At 36.9% G+C, this 24,151-nt stretch overlaps 1 protein-coding gene across 1 annotated transcript in view; it reads right to left on the bottom strand.

The window, feature by feature from the left end:
• Positions 1-24,151, bottom strand: part of WDR44 (WD repeat domain 44) — an 81,356-nt gene that overhangs the window by 38,225 nt on the left and 18,980 nt on the right. Inside the window, exons 2-6 of the mRNA XM_025431340.3 lie at positions 14,839-14,872; positions 8,540-8,614; positions 3,281-3,917; positions 2,657-2,787; positions 1,450-1,545 (exon numbers count right to left, since the gene is read on the bottom strand). Of these exons, the coding sequence (XP_025287125.1) occupies positions 1,450-1,545; positions 2,657-2,787; positions 3,281-3,917; positions 8,540-8,614; positions 14,839-14,872 (973 nt within the window). The remainder of the gene's footprint in view (positions 1-1,449; positions 1,546-2,656; positions 2,788-3,280; positions 3,918-8,539; positions 8,615-14,838; positions 14,873-24,151) is intronic.

Below are 24,151 nucleotides of genomic sequence, written 5' to 3'. Positions count from 1 at the left end.
CCATTAAATGCCATACCTCATTTTCCTCTCCTCTCATCCTCTCATCCCCTGGCAATGACTAATCTACTTTTTGTCTCTATGGTTTGCCTATTCCAGACATTTCATATAAATCAAATCATCTTGTATGTTTGTCTTTTGTGACTGGCTTCTTTCACTTAGCACCATGTTTTCAAGGTTCATCCATACTGCAGCATGTGTCAGAATTTCATTCCTTTTAATTTCCAAAAAAACAATCCATGTGGTTTGGATATACCATATTTTATTTATCCATTCATGGGTGATGAATGTTTGTGTTATTTCCACACTTTGGTTATTATGAATACTTGTGTACATTTTTTGTGTGGACATATATTTTCATTTCTATTTGGTATATACATAGATACAAAGGAGTGGAATTGCTGGGTCATGGTAATTCAATGTCTAATATTTTGAGGAACTGCCACACTGTTTTCCAAAGTATAATAATTTTTAAAAATATATTGCTTAAAAGAAATGAAAACTGGGGCACCTGGCTGGCTCAGTTGGTGAAGCATGTGCCCCTTGGTCTTGGGGTTGAGTCTGAGCACCATATTGGGTGAGATTACTTAAAAATAAAAAAATCTTTAAAAAAGAAAAAGAAAGAAAAAAAGACATGAAAAATAAGATTTTTGCATCAAAACTTTATTTGGAGTAAACTGGCCAATCGATGTATACTAAATTTTAATGGTAAGAAGTAAGCACTTAGTCTGTATACTGTGCATCACTTAGCAAGTATAAAAACATATAACATATAAAAAGAACATCAAGTTCTTTTTAAGCCTACCTTCTATTAAATTTGGACCTTGTTTTCAATACCACGTAATGGTATAAAAAGGTAAGTTTAAGTTAGAGTTGCAAACTCCAGAATATTAAAAAAAAAATCTGGGGTGGCTGGCTGGCTTAGCCAGTAGAGCATGGGACTCTTAATCTTGGGGTTGTGAGTTTGAGCTCCATGCTGGGTGTAGAGTTTACTTAAAAATAGATAAAACAGGGACACCTGGGTGGCTCAGCAGTTGAGCATCTGCCTTTGGCTCAGGGCATGATTCTGGGGTTCCAGGATTGAGTCCCACATCAGGCTCCCCGCAGGGAGCCTGCTTCTCCCTCTGCCTGTGTCTCTGCTTCTCTCTGTATCTCTCATGAATAAATAAATAAAATATTTTAAAAAATAGATAAAACAATAAAAATGTTTCTAAAAACTAAGAAAATCATCAATTTTCATTTTTTTCTTCTACATTTTTTTGCCTAACAGCGATAAACTTTAAATTTTTTTAAAATCATGGTAAAATATTTTTAGTTGTATATTCAGTGGTATTAAGCACATTAACAATGCTGTGCAACCATCACTACCATTCATCTTGAGAATTTTTTCATCTTCTCATTATGATTTTTATATTTTATGTTTTTAAGAACAAAAATAAAATCTAATTATACCTCATCAGTAAGCTCTCTTCCAGAGTTGGATCTAGGTCTCTGAGGGCCCATCACCTCACCTGCTACAGTCTGCCCATCAGGTGCTTTTCCATTTTCCTAAAATTACAATTTTATAAACAGAAAGTGACTGAGTCGATTTTTATAAACACTCAATTATTCATTACCACACACAGTTCTAAAGAATTCCATAATTCACATAATGGAGCCTACTGAAAATTTAAATGAAACACTCCATTTCAGTCTTTTATTATTCCCAGCATGCTGAAAAACACTAAGTATCAAAACCACTGCTGCCCATGAAATAATGTCTTAGTATTTGAAAGCAAATAAATGTTCTATTTGAACCTGACCCAAAAGCAGTTCTCTACTACCAGAATGCCAGCACTAAGACTGACATTAATCAGGACTATACTTGTGCTTATCTCGAAGGCAGGGATTGGCAAACTTTTTCTATAAAGAGCCAGATAGTAAATATTTTAGGCTTTCTGTTTCACATGTAATGTCTATCATGTATTCTTTTTTTTCACCCTACAATCCCTTAAAAATGAAAAAACCATTCTTAGCTCCGGGACCCTACAAAGACAGGCTACTGCCAGTCTGGGCTCTAAAGCTATGACAAGATTGAAGTGGCATATCTTCCAGTCTGCTAACCTGTCCCAACCACAGCTACTACACAAGTAAGCCTTGAGTCCCAGAAATTGGGCTATGGTAAAATTCATGCTATCAGGTGCTTTCTATTGCCTCCATATGGATATATAACATAGTATATGAATGTTTTTTTCATGATCAGGTAAAGGAAATTATAAATGAAAGTCCTCAATTTTGACCACCATAGGTCAGGTAAATGAAGACTGTAGTTGATGCTTATTAACATTATAATAATATTACAAATAGCAGCATCTTCCTTTTTTTATATTTCCTACTGCATGCCATGTACTTGGCATAGCTCATTTCATCCTTACAAAACATCTTCAAGGAAGGTTGTTCCCTCATTTTATCACAGGGACATCTGAAAGTCAGATATTAAATAGTTTGTTAGAATCACCTAGCTATGTAGTAGCAGAGCTAGAAAGGGGATATAAGAAGGCCAGGTTTAAGGACAAAGAAATATTCTGCCTGGAGAAGAAGGAAGGTTCAACAAGCAACAAACCAGCCAGCTGTGGAAAGTTGTTAAAGCCTATGTCAAATATAACATGAATTTACCAACCTGGGCAGTAACTATTTTATCTCCACTGGTAGCACTTGCCAAGTCAAGAGAAGGTTGAGAATCCTTGACTGTATTCTCTGAAGCCATGTTCGTACTTAGGAGAGTATCAGATGTAATATTCTCTTTGGGAACTGCAATGACAATGATGATAATAATAATGATGATGATGATGATGATGATAATGGCAATAACTAGTATTTATATTTGGAACCTTATATAGAGCTTGAAAGCACTTTAACCTTTGTCTGATTCTTACAACAATCCCATGAGGAAAGTGGTTTTATTACTCTCATTTTATATATGACAAAACCAGGATTCAAACAAGTTATTTCAATTTCTCAAAGCTATACAACTTATACACGAAGAGATCTATGTCTTGAATTCAGATCTTAAGTCTCCAATGGTAACAGATTTGAAAATTTGAAGTCTACTAAAATGTTCAAACATAGTAATGTAACTTACTACCAATGTAAACATTTTCTCTTTTCATTACTAAAATAACTTTTATAACTTGGTCATGGTCATCAACATGGTTATATATAGCATAACTGAAACAAAACCAAAAAGTCAAATAGCTTCAGCTCCAAAATCTCTCCACAAGTTATTTCTCAATTAAATACTTGCCGTCTAGATCAGGTGTTTTAAGGGCCTCAAACTCCAATTCACTTTTCTTTTTTCTTGGTGGTGGAGCAGGTCGAGATGGAGGTGGGGGTCTAGGAGGTGGGAAATTAGTTGGAGGGGGAGGGCGTGCTGGAACAGGCTTCTTTGTACTTGCCACAATGTCAGGTTCTGGAGTAAGCTGTCTTGGGGGTTTGGCGGGAGCCACTTCTTCCATGGCAGCAAAATCTTTAGTAGATAAAGAGTTTGAGGACACAGGTTCTAGAACCTCACTTCCTTTGGCTTCCACAGCTTCCTTGTTCAATACTTCTGTTTCAGTTGCAGGCACATTATGCTGCTCAGTTGAACCTATTTCAGTTAACTTAGTGATTTCATCTACTGACTTCTCATAGATGTCATCAGAAGGAAAACATCTTTTTGATTCTAATTCAGTTTCTTCAATTGCATTCTGACTTTCTGCTTCTTTGGAATCTTCCTGTAGTACTTGATCTATGGCTAACAGTCCAGGTATATTGCTAAGATCTGTTCCAGCTACAATAGAACTGGCAGTAGCCTGATCAGAGTGTCTTTTTCCTTTGGAATCTGAGGAGTCATCTTCCAGCTGTAGTACTTTCTGACTCTCCTCAATAATACTTTCAATAATCTGATGAAAGGTTAAAAAGAATTTTTTTTAAAAAAATGAAGCTATTTACAAGAACATAGTAACAGCTAATCATTTACATAGTACTTACTATGTGCCCTGGGAATGTACTGTTCTTAGCACTTTACATTTTTTAATCTCTACAATAACCATATGAGTTAGCACTCTTAATATCATCATTACACAAATGAAGGAACAAAGGCATAGAGGGATCAAGTGATTTGTCCAAGGACACACAGTGAGTAAGTGATGAAGCTGGCAAAAATCCCAGGAGTTTGGTTCCAGAATCTGTTCTCCTAACCATTATAATAGGGAATCTGTTAGTATGCATAATCACAAAAGTTCAACCAACCCCATAAAATAAAAGATCAAACCTAAATTTACATTCAGACTCTTCATACCCTTGTCCATTTACATATTTATGCCAAGTTAGTTGCAGTAACAACCTGCTGCTTTAGTTAACAAAACTGAGAATTAAAACCACCTAGCACAAGAATTCGAATTGTTTAGTTCTGAACTCAAGCCTATGACAGAAAAGAGATGCAGGGAGATTAACATCCTTTTTTTTTTCAAGATTTTATTTATTTTTTCATGAGACACAGAGAGAGAGAGGCAGAGACATAGGCAAAAGGAGAAGCAGACTCCTCACAAGGAGCCCAATGCGGGACTTGATCCCAGGACCTGGGATCAGGACCTGAGCCAAAGGCTCAACCACTGAGCCACCCAGGTGCCTCAGAGGTTAACATTCTTAAACTATACCAAATGCTCCACTATTCATCGAAATGGCAGAACCACGAGTTCAAAAGCTCAGCTCACCTTGCCTTTTCCCCCCGTTTACTTCTTTTTTTTTTTTTTTTTAAAGATTTTATTTATTGGGATCCCTGGGTGGCTCAGTGGTTTAGTGCCTACCTTCAGCCCAGGGTGTGATCCTGGAGACCCGGGATCGAGTCCCACATCAGGCTCCCCGCATGGAGCCTGTTTCTCCCTTTGCCTGTGTCTCTGCCTCTCTCTGTGTGTGTCTCTAATAGAGGGAGACTATTAAGACCTAGTCTTAATCATACTTTGACCAGAGGAATATTAACTAGAGTCCACCTACTTTGTCAACTAGGTGGTTACTGAGCACTGAATACCTTAGTGATAACAGAAGCCAGTGGGTTGAAGAATGAGTAAGAGTGACAACACAGAGATAGCACAATCTATGTTTTCAAAAAGCTTGGCTATAAATGGAAGAGGCTGCAAGAAAGTGACCCAGCATTTTTACAAGCTGAGGGGAAGGAGCCAACGGTAGAGTTAGATAAAGTTCTGGAGAAGAAAGGAAAGAGGACTATTGTGTATTAGACCAGTACACATATTTTCCATTTAATCTCTGCACAGGCTTTGAGGTAGCTAGATTATCTCCCTCCTACAAAAACAAGAATCTGAGGTAAAGGCATTAAGAATTTTGTCCAAGGTTCCACCACTAGTAAACTACAAGGTTCAAAACTGAAATCCAGATTTTTCTCAAAAATCCAGTGTTTTTTTTATATTACACCATGCTACTTTGGACAGGAAAAAAATAAGTTCTCAGACTTGAAAAAGAGGCAAAAGATGAAAACAAGTCTGCAGGTAAGGGAAGTGAGAGCAGATGAAAAGGAGTAAATTCAGGCTTCTTAGTCTTTAATGTCTATGTGTGGTAGGAAACAAGGTTATCTGCTTTTGAAAGCAAGCAGGATACTAGTGGGCACAGTGAGCATGAGGTGACTATTAAGGTCTGGAATAATCACTATGCATAATGGAAATGCTAATACCAGAAAAGGGGTTAAAATGAGCTTAAAAATCATAAGTCTTCCCCAATCCCTTATCCCTTCACTGAACTCCTATCATTCTTACCATTCACTATAGTGTGAATTATAATATAAACACAAAGTAGTATATGGGCTAGCTCTATATAAATACTTTCCCCATAACAGATAATTAGTTTTTGAAACACAAGGCCCATATTTTATCCCTCTTGTTATGCCCTCATAGCACCTACTTACAATACCTAACCCTGTATTCCCCGCCCCAACCCTCAGGTTTTAGAAGGTAGCAAACAGGGAAAGACGAAGAGAACAACGAGAATCAAGACCAACACAGAGATGAACAGGCTAAAGCAACTGTTCATTTCACATCACCTTCCTGCTTCAAAAAACTCACTGATTTTCCAGTAACTGTAAAATAGAAACCAGATGTTTTAGTATAACATAAGAGGCATTCCCATAGTTTGGGCCTAACTTTGGGCTCTAATGTCATTTGTAACCATTCTGCACATTTCTCTTTTCCATGCCTTTGGTTATGCCTTTCAACTGTCATCTTTGCCTGTCCAAATCTTAACCATTCATCAAGAACCAGCTCAGATGTTACTTCTTCCATTAAGTCTTCCCCATTCCTATCTTCAAGCAGAAAGTAAAGGCTCCCTTTCTGCCCTTATAGTTTGTAAGTTTATACAAACACATTTTACACTCAGTTTTGTGTTTAACTAATTTCTTCTACTAAAACGTAAGTTACTGGGGACAGGGATCGTCTTGTCTGGTGCACTGTATATTCCCACAGCTTTTATCATTCATATGTGATACTTAAATCAATTGAAAAGACTAGAACTTAAAAAGTGAGACCTAGTCTTAAGCTTCACTCAGCTGCTCCATAGTGTTTACTATTTTTTCAGTTTCTAAAGTCTCCTTAAAAATTACCTTTATTGGCCACTATTAGTTACCCATTTGTATCCTAAGAAAAAATTCTTGAAAAGGAAAACTAGTGGAAAAAATAGAAACATTTCAAGTTTTCAACAATAAGAATAACTAGATACATTGTAATATATTTGCTTCATAGAAAACTGAAACATCAAATGAAAACTGAGTATTGAAACTGTAGAAATACAATAAAAACTAATGATGATAAGAGGAAAAGGTAAAATATAGAATTCTATTTACACTATTATTAGACAAAACAAAACAAAGTCATGCAAATGGGTGAGAACCAGAAAGCAAAGCTGAAAAATTAAGATAGCTGTTTGTTACAGTGTGAACTATGGGCTATTCTGATTTAAAAAGAAAAAACTGGTTACTACTTTTGTTCCCTTATTTATGCTGATATACAATAATACCATTTCTCCCCAAAAAATCCTTTTGAGGGAAAAAAGTATGATCAATATTAAAATAGAGAGTTCACTGGGCACTTGGGTGGATCAGTAAGTTCAGCATCGGACTCCTGATTTTGGCTCAGATCATGATCTCAGGGTTATAGGACAGGCTCCATGATGGGCAAGGAGCCTGCTTAAGATTCTTGCTCTCTCTATGCTCCTCCTCTCTTTCTCCCTCCTTCTCTAATAAATAAAATAAAATACACTTAAAATATGGAGTCCATTAAATTTATAAATTCCGGGGCACCTGGGCAGCTCACTTGTTTAAGCATCTGCCTTTGGCTCAGATCATGATCCCAGGGTCCTGGGATCGAGCCTCGCACTGGGCTCCCTGCTGAGCGGGGAGCCTGCTTCTCTCTCCCCCACTCCCCATGCTTATGCTCTTTCTGTGTCAAATTAATAAAATCTTCTAAAAAATTATAAATTCCATAAGGTTAGAACAATGGATTCTCATCAAGGGTGATTTTGCTCAGCACTCCTCCCCAGACATTTGGTGATGTATGTAAGATATTTTTAGTTGTCATGATAGGGTGCAAGTAGGGAGGAATCTATTGATGTCTAGTGGGTAGAAGCCAGGGATGCAGCTAAATACCCTACAATGCACAGAAACGTCTCTCCTTCCCTCCAGAATGAAAAATTATTCAGCCCAAAGTGTCACTATTGAGAAACTCTAGGATAGAGAATGCGTCATTTTGCTGGTCTCTGGAAACCCACCAGCCAGAACAGAGCAAGGGGTACAGAAAATACTCACAAGTAGGAGAACTAAATGAACACATAGTATCCTTTCTCCTCCCTTTTTATCCTGATACTGTGAACTACTCATTGTCAAAATTTTTATCTTGTGTTGTTTCTTCTAGTAAACCAAACTCTGAAGCTTTAAAGAATCAAATTTTTAAAAGGTATCAAAGGCACTATTACAGTAATGACTTTGTGCAACCTCTAACTCTTAAAGGCATCAGAATTTGCTGCACTGAGCCTTTCAATACCTTTAATTCTTGGTAGTTACCTCAAGAATAGCTACAACTTAGGGATGCCTGGGTGGCTCAGCAGTTGAGCACCTGCTTTGTGCTCAGGGCATGATCCTGGGTTCTGGGGATCGAGTCCTGCTTCGGGCTCTGCCTGTGTTTCTGCCTCTCTCTCTCTCTCTGTCTCTGTCTCTCATGAATAAATAAAATCTTTTAAAAAGATAGCTAAAGCTTATTCTAATAAAAATGCAAGCATAAAAAATCAAAATACATTACAAAACAATTTTGTACTGTTTCAAGGAAAAATTATCAATTAGTGTGTTTATGAAATGACCTCTAAAAAGCATGATGTGTCTTCAATCTCAAATTCAAGATTCAAGGAACATTTAGTGAATATCCACCAAGTATACTGCACTACAAAAAATATAGAAAATTTTCCACTTTAAATATACCATATGTATATGACATCTGTTAAACCAATACTGACATTGTATCTTACCAACCTTTTTAGACACATCTTGTTTCAGTTCTTGTACAGGAGACTCATTTCCAACTTTGTGTGCAGTGTTCTCAGTTTCCTATATTAAAAAGAAAAACAGATCAAATGATGACACTTTTTCTTTAAAATTCTTTTTAAGATGGGTACAAATTAGAAAACATAACCTTAATAAAGCAGCGGTCCATGAAGAGCTTAGATGTTTGTATATGGAAAGATGCCCAGATATTTTATGCCAACAGGGATAATGTGATTTGCATAAGGTTACGAATCAGCAATTTTCTATATTTCTATAGCAATAGGTTATTGCCCCATAAATGTGCCCATCTTTTTAATATTAAAAATTGTACAGGAAGATAAAAACCGCCAACTACCTTTGTAGCTTAAAAAGATGAAGGACTTAAAGCAAAGGGTTGAATCAGGATTGCTATCTTTCCCACAGTATTGCACCATAAATACACATAAATATAAAAGTACATAATACAGAAAATCACATTCAGAGAATAGTTTTCTTAAAAATACTACATGCTTTAGATGAAAGGAATCAAGACAACCAGAAGTTAAAGTTCTGCAATAATAGATGAAAAAAATTAAACCCACCAAAAATACATATATATCTACGTATACATTCATATACACATACGTACATATATATATATATTTGGGAGGTTAGAGAAGGTAGAGAGGGATACAGATTTTCTGCTGGGAAAAAATTCTAGTAAAATAAGACAATTACACATTTGCAAATATAAACATAGTATTCATCTCCATCCTAAATTGTCATTATGTTTATATAAAAATAGCAATTTGAATGCTACTAATGATACTGAGAAAAAAACTTTTCATATTTTTTGGTACACATCACAGAGTTAGAGAAGGTTCATAATAACCATTTTTGACAGATAAGCAACCTAAGGCACATAACGATGTATCTAAGTATCAGGGTAGCACTTATACAAGTATTAGGATATGACCATGACAGGTACTGTGATAAAATTACTCCAGACCAGTATAATGCTAAAGATTTAATGTGCTAGAGAAATTTCTGTAGTACTTCTGTTATCTTCAAGCTGAAAAGCTGTTTCATGGAATTTTCAGTGTCAGGTAAAATCCAAACTCTATCACAACCCATGAGGGCCTACATCTTTGACCTCATCTATATTTCTCACTTCCCCTGTCCACCACAACCCCACATTCACACTTTGGCCAATCAGATGATTCTTTACCATCTTTAGGGTGATAACTCAAGCATTATCACATCAGAAAAGCCTTCCCTGACCACCTTAAAATAGCCTTACCTGCTTAACTTTCTATCACATTATCTATATTTTGTTTCTTCATTGTACTTATTACCACCTGAAATGACCATTTACTTGCTTATTCTTTTGTCTCTTCCCTGCCCCACTAGAATGTAAGCTTCATGAGATCAAGGCCTTTGTTCCATCTACCACTATGTACCTAATACCTAAAGATTGCTGGGCAAAAGTAATTATTTGCTAAATGAATGTTGAATAACGCATGGCTCTGGCTTTTCTTCAGTAAATACACGTATCTTAAGTTTATATATCCTTTAATCAAATCCTGGTTTTAAACTAAAAGAAAAAGAACTCTAATCAGAACCAGTTAGTAAGATAATCTTGACAAGATGGAGAGAGAATACTTGAAAGCTGATAGTCATTAAGAACAGTTAATGCATATTAGAGAAACACCTGTAATTATCTTACAAATTAAGTATATTTATCCAATTATCCTCCAATAACTGTTCATTAGTAGGAAAATCAGAAGTACTATACAACATTAATTCCATGGGTATGTTCCTTAAGTTAACCTAAGCAAAAATGCACACTACTAATTCCTCTACCTCAATATAATTTGTTTGAATTAAGTACTTAAAATCATCACGGATTAACATTCTCACATTGATCAAAACTGCCAAGCACTGATTAGACTTCATTTTATTTGGCTTCAACAAAACTCTCCTGGACTTTGAACCTTTGAAAGGTATCAAGCTCTGTAAGGTAAACTGTGGTTAAGTCACAAGTTTGATGGAGTGATATGGCACCTACCAGAGGATCTAATCTCTAGAGAAATTAATCAAGATTTCTTAGTAAAACTTGATTTAGTACATATATAGTCATCTATGATCCTCTCTCAGTGATGTCAAAGGTCCAGGTCCTTCCCCTAGCACCTTGATCAGGCTGTGGAGGTAAAGCAATGGAAGCCAAGAATATGCCTGCAGACGACACCAACTCAGACTTCAGACACTCATTTATTACCTCCTTCTGGAGATGGACTGCCCCATTACTAAAGCACGAGGCCTACCAAATCCCAGCTTCCCACCATCAGGCCATTTCTTTAACCCATTTCTATCACAACCCCAGAAATATACTTCCTTAAGTAGTATGGTGGGGGGGGGGGCGCTGGGTGGCTTAGTTGGTTAACCATTTGCCTTCAGCTCAGGTCATGACCTCAGGGCCCTGAGATAGAGGCCTGTCAGGCTTCCTGCTCAGTAGGTGTCTGCTTCTCCCTCTCCCTCTGCCCGGCCTGCCACTGCCGCCAAGTGTGTTCTCTCTCTCTCTCAAATAAATAAAATCTTTAAAACAATAGAAGTATGGTAGGATCATTCAATTTCTAGCAATTCAGACCACTGTCTCCCTCCATCTCTGTTGGATATTAGAGAACTGCCTGTACTTTCCAGAGTATTCAGTTCTACAGTTTGAGCTTTTGAATTTTAATAAGCACATCCAAAAGACTAATCATTTTCACAAATAAGTTGCACAAAAGTAATCTACACTCAGGGAAATCTTATTATCTACTAAAGAACAGTGAGCTAAAAATTTCAGTTTTTTAAAAATTCAGGTCACTTCTAGTTTTTACTAGTGAGGAAGGGGAAACTATTAACAGTGACCAAAGTGAAATTTTATGTATTTATTTATTTACTTTTTAAAGTTTATTTATTGTGTTTTTTTTTAAGTAATCTCTACCCCCAAAGTGGGGCTCGAACTCATGACTTTTAGATCAAGAGTCACATGCTCTTCTGACGAAGCAGCCAGGTGCCCCTAAAGTGACATTTTAAAAAACACTTTATAGAGATGTGATCTCTACTCTCTTTTGCTAAGAAGGGGGGGGGGGGAACCCACCACCACCAAGAAACAACTGTTAAATAATGGCCACAACAGTCCACTGATTCCTATCAACACAATCCCTTTGTTCAAGTCTTGACCTTCTAACTGCCTCTTAACCATTCTCTGTGCACTTAGTCTCTTGCCTCCAAACCATCTCCCACCCTTCCACTCACTCCATACCTTTAGTTAATTCCTCAGCAAAAAAAAAAAAAAAAAAAAAAAAAAAAAAAAAAAAAACCTCTGAAGAGCACAACTGGTAAGACAGATAAAAATTGACTTTTAAAATATCTTAAAAAGAAAGAAAGAAATAAATAATAAAATATCTTGCTTCAGGCAGCCCTGGTAGTGCAGCGGTTTAGCGCTGCCTGCAGCCTAGGGCATGATCCTGGAGACCCTGGATCAAGTCCCAGGTCAGGCTCTCTGCATGGTGCCTGCTTCTCCCTCTGCCTGTGTCTCTGCCTCTCTCTCTGTGTGTGTGTGTCTCTATGAATAAATAAGTAAATAATCTTTTAAAAAATAAATAAAATAAAATATCTTGCTTCAAAATTTTAAAGCTCAGAGTTTTTTGAAAAAGATTTTATGTATTTATTTGAAAGCGGGGGGGGGGGGGCAAGGGAGAAAGGGACAGGCAGACTTCATGCAGAGCTGGAGGTGGAACTCGATCCCATGATCCTGACATGGGCTGAAACGAAGAGTTGGATGCTCAACCAACTGAGCCACCCAGGTGCCCCAAAGCCCAGAGTTCTTTTTTTAAAATTTATTTCTTTGACAGAAAGAGAGCACAAGCAGAGGGAGCAGCAGAGAGGGAGAAGCAGACTCCCCACAGAGCAGGGAGCCTGATGTGGGGCTCGATCCCAGGACCTTGGGATCGTGACATAAGCCGAAGGCAGACGCTTAACTGACTGAGCCACCCAAGGATCCCTAAAGCCCAGAGTTCTTAAGCTGACATTCAAAGTTCATTGAAATCTGCCCCCACCTCACTTTTCCATCATTTCACTGCTGAAACATTTATATTGGTCACACCAGTCTTTCAATGCTCCCAGCAAATTCTGTACCTTTGCATATTAATGAGCTCATACTATTGCCTAACATACAATGCTTTCCCAATTTTTCTCTATCTGCCTATGCAGATCTCTTCCATTGCTCAAAGCCCAGCACAAGTTCTACCTCCTCCCTGAAACTTTTCTCTTCTATTCCAGGTACCCATGCTCTCCTATTGTTTTATCTCCCCCAAACTCCTTGGAGCACTTAGAAGTCTATTCTATTCTACAAACACCAATATCTCGTATACATCTCTCTTCTGTGAGATTGTAAAATCATCAAAATCAGGACTAAACCAAATTCTTCTTTGGATTGCTTAAAATATCAATAGATATGCTGTTATACATGATATTCACTCAAGAGTCTGAGTACATTCATGCTACAGACAAAGGAATAAACTGTTGATGCATGCAACAACTTGGATCTCAATCCTTTGAGGCAGTCTCAAAAGGTCACACACTATATGACTGCATTTATAGGATATTCTTAAATGACAACATTACAGAAATGGAAAACAGCTTAGTGGCTGTCTGGGGTTAGGGATGATGTGAGGGAGGGAGTGTGTGTGAATTTATAAAAGGGTAACACAAGAGATATCTTTGTGGTGATGAAATAGATCTGTATCTTGTGGTGGTAGTTATACAAATATACATATGTAATAAACTGAAGCAAAACCATATACTCATATTGTACCAATGTCAAATTTCTGGTTTTCATATTGTACTATAATTAAGACATAACCACTGGGTGAAATGGATGAAGGATACATAAGAGTTCTCTAAATTACATTTGCAGCTTCTTGTAATCTATAATTATTTCAGAAGTAAATAGCAATATCCAACTTTGTGTTTATTTACTAAATATGTATATTTTCTATCTAATTTTATTCAAGTTAAGCACAATCTATAATTACTGAGATAAAGTAAATTTCACAAACCTATTTCTTATAACCAATATAAATATCTTAGAGCTAAGTGGCTTTAAAAACCTACAGGCATAAACAGCAATCATCTCTGGATATGGGGATTGGGAGGTGGACAATGAGGAATGAGAGGGAAGCTACATTTTCAACCATCTACTTTTTTGTACTAAGCAAATTTTAACCATGTCCATGCATTATTTATAATTGTTTTTATCAAATAAATACAAGAGAACTTTTATAAAATACAAGGAATGAAGAATTATGATTTAATCTTAAGTACTCAGTTTAAGAAAAAAATTATCATTAGCTTTCAATCTCTTGCATATCCTCCTCCATTTTTATTATATTCTTTCTCCCTCAGACATGATTGATACCTTCAACTTTGTGTTTGTCACTCCCTTGCTGTTCTTTATACTCTGTGCTTCTATCTCTAAACAACACATTATTTCGTTCTGCATGTTTTTGATCTTAATATAAATGGAATCTTACTGAATGTATCTTACTGTGACTTGTTTTTTCCCCACCCAACACTATGGTGCTGAAATCCATCTATGTCATTGTATATAATCAATTCATTCATATCTACTGCTATAGAATATATGCCACATGAACACACCACAATGTATCAAAGAGATGAATATCCAACGTGTATAAACAGAAAGTAGGGACACTAAAAAAATACAGCACGTTTGAGATTATACATACATTATATATAGTAATACACAAACATACACATACAGTATATACTCTATTTGATGTAAATAGTTCTGTTTGATGATATTCATGGACTTAAAATGGCTTTCCCTAGCATAACATCTCAATACCAAACTCCTTTGCTTGGAGATAAGGCTGGGGTTGATTTTTATATATAGTAATGATACTAAAGCATGTGCCCATAAGAAGTATACAAGTTTTTGGTTATTCCACATTTTTGTCATGCAAATATTACTTTTTCAATTAACATACACACATATTTTATAGTATTCTTCTATTCTAAAAATTATAAAACAAAATTAGTGGAAATCTAAAAAACTTACAGTCCCTTCCTTGTAGCACAGCATTTGTTTAGAAATAACAATCACACCTAGTAAGATACAATGACAATATTACTTAGCAAAAAATAACAACAAAAGAAAACCAAGATTTACATAAAATAGAAAAATGAATGAAAAGTGTACACAATTTGTGGAGATATAACTCTCAGAAAACAAAACTTACCTTTAATGTTGAAATTCCAACCTTTCCTGGAGACCTGTACAGAAATAAAAGGAAGGAGGTGTTGAATAGTGGAGGCAAGAAGGGAAATACTTCTATACATTTATTAAAGACACTTTATTAAAGCCCATATTTTAAAAAACATTTATACATTTTGTGATTGGAAAAAGTCTTCTGTGCACATAGAAAATGTAGACAACACAAAAAGTAGAGAATAAAATACAAGTAACCCATAATCCTACCATCTAGAGATTTGAGTATGTACCTTTCATCTTCTCAGATACATAGAACATAGAATACTATAATAAGCATCCTTGTAAATAAAATTTTGTGCTCTTCCACGATAAATTTCTTGAGAATAAATATTCTAGGGACGCCTGACTCTTGATTTCTGCTTGGGTCATGATCTCAGCTTTGTGAGATCAAGAAGGGTTCTTGATGGTAGGGCTCCACAATGGGCATGGTGCTTGCTTAAACATTCTCTCCCCCCTTCTCCCTCTGCCCCTCCCCCACCCAGGTCATGTGCCCTCTCTAAAAATAAGTAACTCTTAAAACAAAAACAAAACAGTAGCTATATAAAATAGTGCCCACAATTTAATTGTAGTGCCTAGACAATATAATTCCATGTTAACAAAGGACAACTTCCAAGAATGAAAAATATATTCCCAATTATTTGGCTTCCCTGGCAAACAAACTGCTATGTAACAAAGTCCTCTTTACCCAGAGGTGATTAGACCAAGGCTATTCCGATATTTAAAAAAAGAAAAAAGAGGGTGCCTGGGTGGCTCAGAAGATTAAGCCTAGGACTCTAGATTTGATTCAGGTGATGATCTCGGGGTGGCGAGATCAAACCCTGCTGAGGGCAGAGTCTCCTTCTCTCCTTCTCCCCACCCCCCCTCACTCTAGTGCACTCTCTCTCCAATAAATAAATCTTTTTTAAAAAGAGAGAAGGAGAGAAAAGATTCCAAACAAAGGATGTCTAAAACATAAGTGCAATCAAAAGAACATAAAAACAAAAAACCTTGAAGAAGCCTGAATTTCTATGTAGCACATATTCTGAATGCCAATTAGGAAAAAAGAAATCATCTGCTTCAGAGGTGTAGCAGCAAAAGGAAATAAGATTTAAAAAATGTAGCCCCCCCCCAAAAAAAAATGTAGGCCCCATATGAGGTAGAGAAGAGAAGAAAGAGAAAATCCGTCTTCCTCATGAGCCTCACTTTGAGCAATCTGGCCAGGTTTTTTAGCTGTCAAAAAAAGGAAAAAAACACAGAATGGGGAGTCACATTTATCTGTTATGTAACAGATTTCATAAAGAGCACTTTCTAGCCATTGATTCACAGGATCTAAATTATGGGCCAATTGTTGACATATGTGGAAATATTCCAGCTTGGTTCTAACAGGACTTTACATATAGTCATGTACAAAGTATAAGGAGTAATTTATTACTTCCTTTTGAGAGCCAAGGGGACATAGTGAAAAGAGCAAGACCTTTCAAGCATATGGACCCTGCTTAAATGTTCTACCATTTACTCTACGTGCGATCTTGATCAAATCATTTAATTTTTCCAAGCTTCAATCTCCTCCTCTGTAAAAGAGGGTAAAGAGGGTAAAAGCACTCTACTTCATAGAACTTCTATAAGGATTAAGTGAGAGCACATGGGGCATGCACAGTTAAGTGGTAGTTTCTTCAGAAGCTTTAAATTAAAAAAAAAAAAAGCTTTAAATTGCTTCATTGAAACTCACAAATGAGCTTCAGCCAGTTTCTCCAAGATACTGTCAGCAGTGGGGAGCCTGAGATCAATTTCTGAAACTCAGAAAAGATAACCCACAGGCTGTCATCAAGCTCCAGCCCATTTACCAACAGGGAATATGAATAAAATCAGATTATATTGAGCTGGTGATTAAAATGGAATCTGGTTTACATTTTGAGATGCCATTGAACAAAAAACTAGTAACAAAAAAACACTCATGTTTGAAACATTTTAAATGTTACAAGGTTGTTATGGTCTTGGTTAGCAGTAAAATGTCAGGCTACTATACCTTTTTCTAGGCTTATCAAGCCTAAGATTGTCTTTAACAGGGTAGCTTGTAAGAACAGCTTGTTTGTTTGTTTGTTTATGATAGTCACACACACACAGAGAGAGAGAGAGAGAGGCAGAGACACAGGCAGAAGGAGAAGCAGGCTCCATGCACCGGGAGCCCGACGCTTGTCTTTAACAGGGTAGCTTGTAAGAACAGCTAGCTTGCTTGCTTACTTACTTACTTATTTATTTATGATAATCACACACAGAGAGAGAGAGAGAGAGAGAGAGAGGCAGAGACACAGGCAGAAGGAGAAGCTCCATGCACCGGGAGCCCGACGCGGAACTCGATCCCAGGTCTCCAGGATCGCGCCCCAGGCCAAAGGCAGGCGCCAAACCGCTGCGCCACCCAGGGATCCCTGTAAGAACAGATTTCTTTTGTGATACATTTTTGAACCATTTATAGAACACTGGCATCTAGTAAAAGTGAAAGCGCATTTGTAATTTGTGAAGTTGGCTAAAATGATGTGTATCATGTGCCAAGATGAGAAAAGAACAATTCGTTTTACCCTAAGAAACAGTAAATCATTATTTAGTATTCCCACAGGAAGTGTTCCTAATGGGGCATTGTAATAATAATAAAACAATGGCCATCATTTATTAAGCAAGTGCCCAAAATCTTGCTAAGACTTGCCTTGTTTTAGCTTCTTTTGTCCTCACAACTTTCCTATGAGGTAGTTTTATTACCTTCCTTATTTTACACAACAAAAACAACTGAGGCTTGGGTCAGATTAGGTCATTTAAATTGCACTGCTAGTAAATAGTAGGGCCAGAATTAGACCCCAGGCAGTCTGACACAAGAGTCCACTCTCTAAAATACTTTGCAGTATTGCCTCCTTTCTGGGTAAGGCCTTAAAAGATGATTATGAAAAGATTCTAATTGGTGCTAAGAATGTACGAACACTAAAGTAAAGGCAATTAGTGCTGCTTCTTGGGTTGGACTAGACTGATTAAAGTCAAAAGCTCTGAATTCTGATCTGCCTTTAACAACTACAATTAACACCTAATTGATTTGGCACTGCCAGGGAATAAAAATAATGAAATGTTCCATATATAAAATTTCAAGAGAGACGAAGCTTCTCTTTTAGTGCCAAACTTCTGAAAGTATTTTAATTATTTTTGAATTTCCATTTCAAAAGCTGCTTGTAAATAAGTACATTATAGGCTAAGCCCTGCCATTCCAGTAATCTTTCCCTTGAAAATACCTTCTTAAACAAAGGATATAAAATTTTCCCTTTCTTACTGACTCAGAGTAATTATGCTCAAATACCACACTACATTTTAATATAGTAATGCCCTTCAGGGACATTTATTTGTGGGGAATTTATTTGCCTTCACACTACAGGACCCTAGGCTATTATGCTTGGAATGTCTGTGTTTTACAGTTTTGTGTCTCTTTCCTCAATTTAAGTGGTCATTTTAATTGGTCAGTTCTTACAGTTGGCCGTGTGCCTGTCTTTAAAAGCTTCTCTCCCCATCTCCTTCTAATTTTTGCTTCTAATCTCCATTGAGCTGGGAAACCAGGTTTTTAAAAATGGAATTGTATGCTAAAGGAAGAATCCAGAGATTCTGAGTGAGGGTCTCCCCATGAGAATTTTTGTGCATGACTTTACTGTGGACTTTGTGGCACTATTTTTGATTGGTTAGAGGCTGTTTAAGTGATTATTTCTTATTTTCAGCTGTACTTCAGAATCCATTAGCAAAGTAGTAGTTGCCCAGTAAGCCAGGTATCACTAATCTTTGGTATCCCTGGACAAACACTCAACTCCTCTGTTTCTGAGTCTCTAACTTCAAAGTCGAGATAACATTATACTATTTCAAGCTGATTATGTGCCTAAAGAAAACAATTCATGTTCAAGTTTGGGGACAGAAGAAATGGGCATCTAGAGGTCAAGAAAATTGAGTTTTCCCAACAAACTAAACTGCATGACCTTTAAAAGCAGAAGTTTTTAGAGTTCCTGTAATTTTAGGAAATTTTAAGACCCCTCATTAGTTCAGGAGTGAATAGGTTAATTTGTACCACAACTAATGATCTAAATTTTATACCCTTTGATTTCCCTTAAACTTGAGATATACTGTAGGAAACACTGACATAATCCAACACACACATCCAGAAATGTCCAGTAATACTTTTTCTAGTTAACTAGAAAAATATTCCTTCAAAATGTCTGTAGATACTAAATATTGGAAATTAGATTCCTTCTTTTTACAGGTCAAGGTCAGTAATTTTTCCTAGAAAAAGTCCAAATGCCTACATAAAATAACTTTTACTGCACCACACACAAGTGAAATCTTTAAAGAATTCTGAAGTGGGGTGCCTAACTGGCTTGATCGGTAGAGCAAAGGACTCTCAATCTCAGGGTTGTGGGTCCAAGCCCCACATTGGGTATGGAGCCTACTTAAAGAAAAAACAAAACAAAACAAAAAACTCTGAAGTACCAGGTAGACATATTTAAGCATTGGTGGTATACTTCACTTAAAACCTAACAAAGCAAAATAAGGTCTTCAAAAGTTCATTTAGAAAATTTTATCATAGGATATTTTCAAATGAAATATTTTCAACGTATTAAATATCTGATTGACAAAGCTTAAATAATAAATGTGCAAAAAAATGTACTTATGAAGGTGAACAAAAATATAAAGGCTAAACTTCCTTGATTATCTAATAGCAAAAGAAAAACTTCCAACATACTAATACTAGTTACAAACACAGAAAATCTTTGATTTTGTACCAGTTTCTGAAATTGAAGACACTATCTACCAATGGCACTATTATATTTAAACATGAAAAACAAGTAATTTCTAAAGCAGCTTCACAATAAAATCTGTTGTAAAAAAGTATTGATACTCTACTTAAAAAAACCACATTAAAATTATTTCTACTGTGGCTTCCACTTAGATTTTGAATATAAAAGCCATTTTCAAATTAGTACTTCAGTAACTTTCAACACAGAATATCTTAATTCACTATATCCTGTTTTTAAAAAGGTTTTTAAAATTTATTTGAGAGAGCAAGAGCAAGAGCCATCACAGAGGGAGAGGAAGAGGGAGGAGCAGACTCCCTGTTGACCAGGGAGCACAGGTGATGTGGGGTTCCATCCCAGGCCCTGGAGATCATGACCTGAGCCTAAGGCAGACACTTAACAGACTGAGCTCCCCAGGCACTCTTCATTATATCCTGTTTTGGGTAAGAAAGTTGTTTTCATACTTGTTGAGTTTATACTAACAAAGCTCATGTTTGAATATAAAATAATGTGTGACAGATGCTTTCTCAAAGTCCCCATCCATCTAGCATTTTAATTATCGTTTTCCTTTTGCAGCTAGGGTATTTGTGTTTAGAACAATTCATCTTAATGTCTGCACAATAGAATTTTTAAAATTTACATGGCTTCCAAACATTGCTTTGGTGATTTGGCAAGACAGTATAGTAACTATTTTTCTTTTATAAACTCTGACCTGATTTGGCAATAGCCTTCATATACCTCCAGCAAAATTTCATTAGAATAATAAGGTCACTACTCCCAAAGGTAGGTGCCTAGTCACTAGACTTGGATCTGATGACAATGACCGCAACTTACCTAAAAGTTGCCCAAGTTTCCATAGGAAGCACAATGTTTAATCCTTTATAAGCTCTGACATAACAATACTGCATTCAATACAATTTCAGTGAAAGCTAACAAATATGTAAGCAACACAACGTTTTATTAACCCCTGTAAGATAGCTTGACTTTGGAACTTACTAAACCTGACTCTCTAGTAATGTTGAGAACAGTTCTCATATACTTCGGAAAAACAAAATCAATCTTATAGAAAATGCATAACAGTAGCCTACTTTTAAGAGATTTGGATGCACCACAACTGTGGGTTTTCTGTCACAGGTGTTAGACATGAGTCTATATATCTATTGATGTTACCTACTGTTAAAGGTATTTACAATAATTGTTTTTAAAATACTGAAAGGAAAACAAAACAAAACCCCAAAATCCTAAAAGGACTTTAAAAAAAAGGACTCAGAAGGGAAAAATAACAGTTATTAAAGATTTTATTTGAGGGATGCCTAGGTAGCTCAGCGGTTGAGCTGCCTTCAACTCAGGGCGTGATCCTGGAGTCCCGGGATCGAGTCCCAGACGTCGGGCTTCCTGCATAGAGCCTGCTTCTCCCTCTGCCTGTGTCTCTGCCTCTCTCTCTGTGCTCTCATGAATAAATGAATAAAATCTTTAAAAAAAGATTTTATTTGAGAGAGAACCAGGAAGCAGGGGGGAGAAGCAGAAGGAGAGGGACAAGCAGATTCCTCACGTAGCCGGGAGCCTGAAGTGGGCTCTATCTGGAAAGAAGCTTAACCACTTAGATCAATGAACTCATTTCACATGTGAGGAAAATGAGGCTAAATCATTTCCATTCATGGAAAATGCTAGGCACTGGGTGTAAGATTTTTTTAAAATTTATTTATTCATGAAACACACACACACACACACAGAGAGAGAGAGAGAGAGAGAGAGAGATATGCAGAGACACAGGCAGAGGGAGAAGCAGGCTCCATCAGGGAGCCCGATGCGGGACTTGATCCCAGGTCTCCAGGATCATGCCCTGGGCTGAAGGCAGCACTAAACTGCTGAGCCACCCAGGCTGCCCGGCACTGGGTGTAAAACAGTGAACAAAGCCAATATGATCCGGACCATCCTAGAACTTAAGATCAAAGGCCTAGTTAGGATTAGGACACAAGGCTCTTTGCTGATTTTAACAACCCATGCAGCCTGTGAACTTCCCTAATAATTCTAAAAAAAAAAAAAAAAAAAAAAAAAAAACGGGTCATGGTTTCACATGGGTAGGTAGCCAATCAAGTAAAATTGGCCACTTATTAAGGCTTTGAAAATCCAAAGCTTTAATAATCCAAATCCACCACAAATTGCCCAGGGAAGAACAGGGGACCCAGAGACTGAAAGGGCAACATGACATCAATTTGGAAGTAGAGGGGCTAGAAGTTTAGCTATATAGTAAAATAACATGAGGATTCAGGAGATATGGGGTTTAGCCCTGAATCTGCTAGTAACAATGAATGTGACCACAGAAATATATTCTGGGGGAGTTTTTCCAGCTTTGAATTACGGCCATTTCAAATGTATACAAAATTGGGAGAACGTTATGAACCCACATAGACAACATATTGACAATGTTCAATAATGGTATCAATATTCTTCCCTCCACACCCCTGCCAGGTTATATTAAAGCAAATTCCAGAAACTGTTTTATTTTTACCCATAAAAATGTTATGTATCTAAAAAAGACTTCTGGGCAGCCCGGGTGACCCAGCGGTTTAGCACCGCCTTCGGTCCAGGGCGTGATCCTGGAGACCCCGGGATTGAGTCCCACATTGGGCTCCCTAGAGACCCAGGATCAAGTCCCACATCGGGGTCCCTGGAGCCCCGGGATCAAGTCCCACATCAGGCTCCCTGGAGACCCAGGATCGAGTCCCACATCGGGCTCCCTGCATGGAGCCTGCTTCTCCCTCTGCCCATCTCTGCCCCTCTCTCCGTGTCTCTCATGAATAAATAAAATCTTTAAAAAAAATAAAAAAGACTTCTATTTAAAACATCACAGTACTACTGTCAAATTTAACAATACACTATTATACAGTCACGAATTCATATTGCCCAGATTATCTCAAATTTTTTTTTACAGCTGGTTCCTTTCAATTAATACCCAAATAAGGTCCATGTGTTACAATCAGTCGATTGGCTCTCTCAATCAATAGGTTCCCCTTCAATCTCTTATTTCTTGCAGTTTATATATTGAAGAAATAGGTTTTTCATCCTGAAGAGGATTTTTAGGGCAGTGAAACTACTCTTTATGATACTATAATGAGGGGTACATGTCATACATTTATCCAAACCTGTAGAATGTACACCAAGAGTGAACCCTCAGGTAAACTATGTACTTCGGGTGATTATGTCAGTGTAGACTCATCAACTGTAACAAGTGCACCACTCTGATGTGGATGTTGATAATGCGGGAGGCTATGCATGTGTGAGTGGGAGGAGGTAAATGGGGAATCTCTATACCTTCCTCTCAATTTTGCTGTGAACCTATAACTGCTCTAGAAAAAAATTAAGTCTTGGGGCACCTGGGTGGCTCAGTGGTTGAGCATCTGGCCTTTGGCTCAGGTCGTGATCCTAGGGTCCTGGGACTGAGTTCCACATCAGGCTCTCCACAGGAAGCCTGCTTCTCCCTCTGCCTATGTCTCTGCCTCTCTCTCTCTCATGAATAAATAAAATAAATTAAGTCTTAAAAAAACCCAACCAAACAACAAAAAGAAACTAGGTTGTTCATCCTGTAGAAATTCTCATGGTCCGAATTTTGTTCACTGCATCTCCACAATGTCATGTCATAAAAAATATTTTAAAGGAAAACATGCAGAAGAAATTGTAGGGATGGAATGGGCACATATCCAAAGAAAACTGCAAAAACCTGTAAGAACAATATCAGAAAGATTGGTGCTCAGAATGTGCTGGTATTTAAAAAAAATACCAGCTTTGATTTATATTCAGAGTAAGAACAACAAAAGGTACAGGTCTGCTTATATGTATAGGCAAATATTAGAATGGAAAAGGCTGTCTCAATTCTTTCTTTTTTCCAATTAAGATTACTGAGAGTCAAACCAGAAAAGGAAAAACAAATCATAGAATGAGGAAACTGAATCTCAAAGCATTCAAGGAGATAAAAGTACTTAGATAATCTAAATGAGTTCAGTTCTCCTGTCCTAGACAAATTATATCCCAGCATACCCTGAGAATTTACACAGCTTACTCCCTTATCTAAAACCTTTAAAGAATCAGAGTCTGGAAGAAGAAAATGAAAAAAAAAAAAAACACTCAATGGTTAACAGTGGAAAGTAGATGTAAAAACTATACACAGATTCAATTCTAAGCAAAATTCTTAAGTACATTAATGGTTTAAAGGCCCTAGGTGTGGGTAAAAGATAATCATTAAGAGTAAGTATTCACAGAAAGCCTGTCATATGAGATTAATCTAATTTCCTTTTCTGATAGGGTTACTGGCCTATGATATAAAGGGAATATTGTACACATGCAAAAAAAAATATCTGGATTTAAGCACTAAATTTTATAATACTCTCACAATATCCTTTTTTAAAAAAAATATTTTATTAAGTAATCTCTACACCCAATGTGGGGCTCCAACCCACAACCTAGAGATCAAAAGTCACATGCTCTACTGAC

Source organism: Canis lupus, chromosome X (genome assembly GCF_003254725.2).
Source record: "Canis lupus dingo isolate Sandy chromosome X, ASM325472v2, whole genome shotgun sequence".
In the NCBI taxonomy this organism is placed as follows: domain Eukaryota; kingdom Metazoa; phylum Chordata; class Mammalia; order Carnivora; family Canidae; genus Canis; species Canis lupus.
The sequence above is the reverse complement of the archived record's forward strand: the minus strand, read 5'-3'. Positions and strand labels throughout refer to the sequence as shown.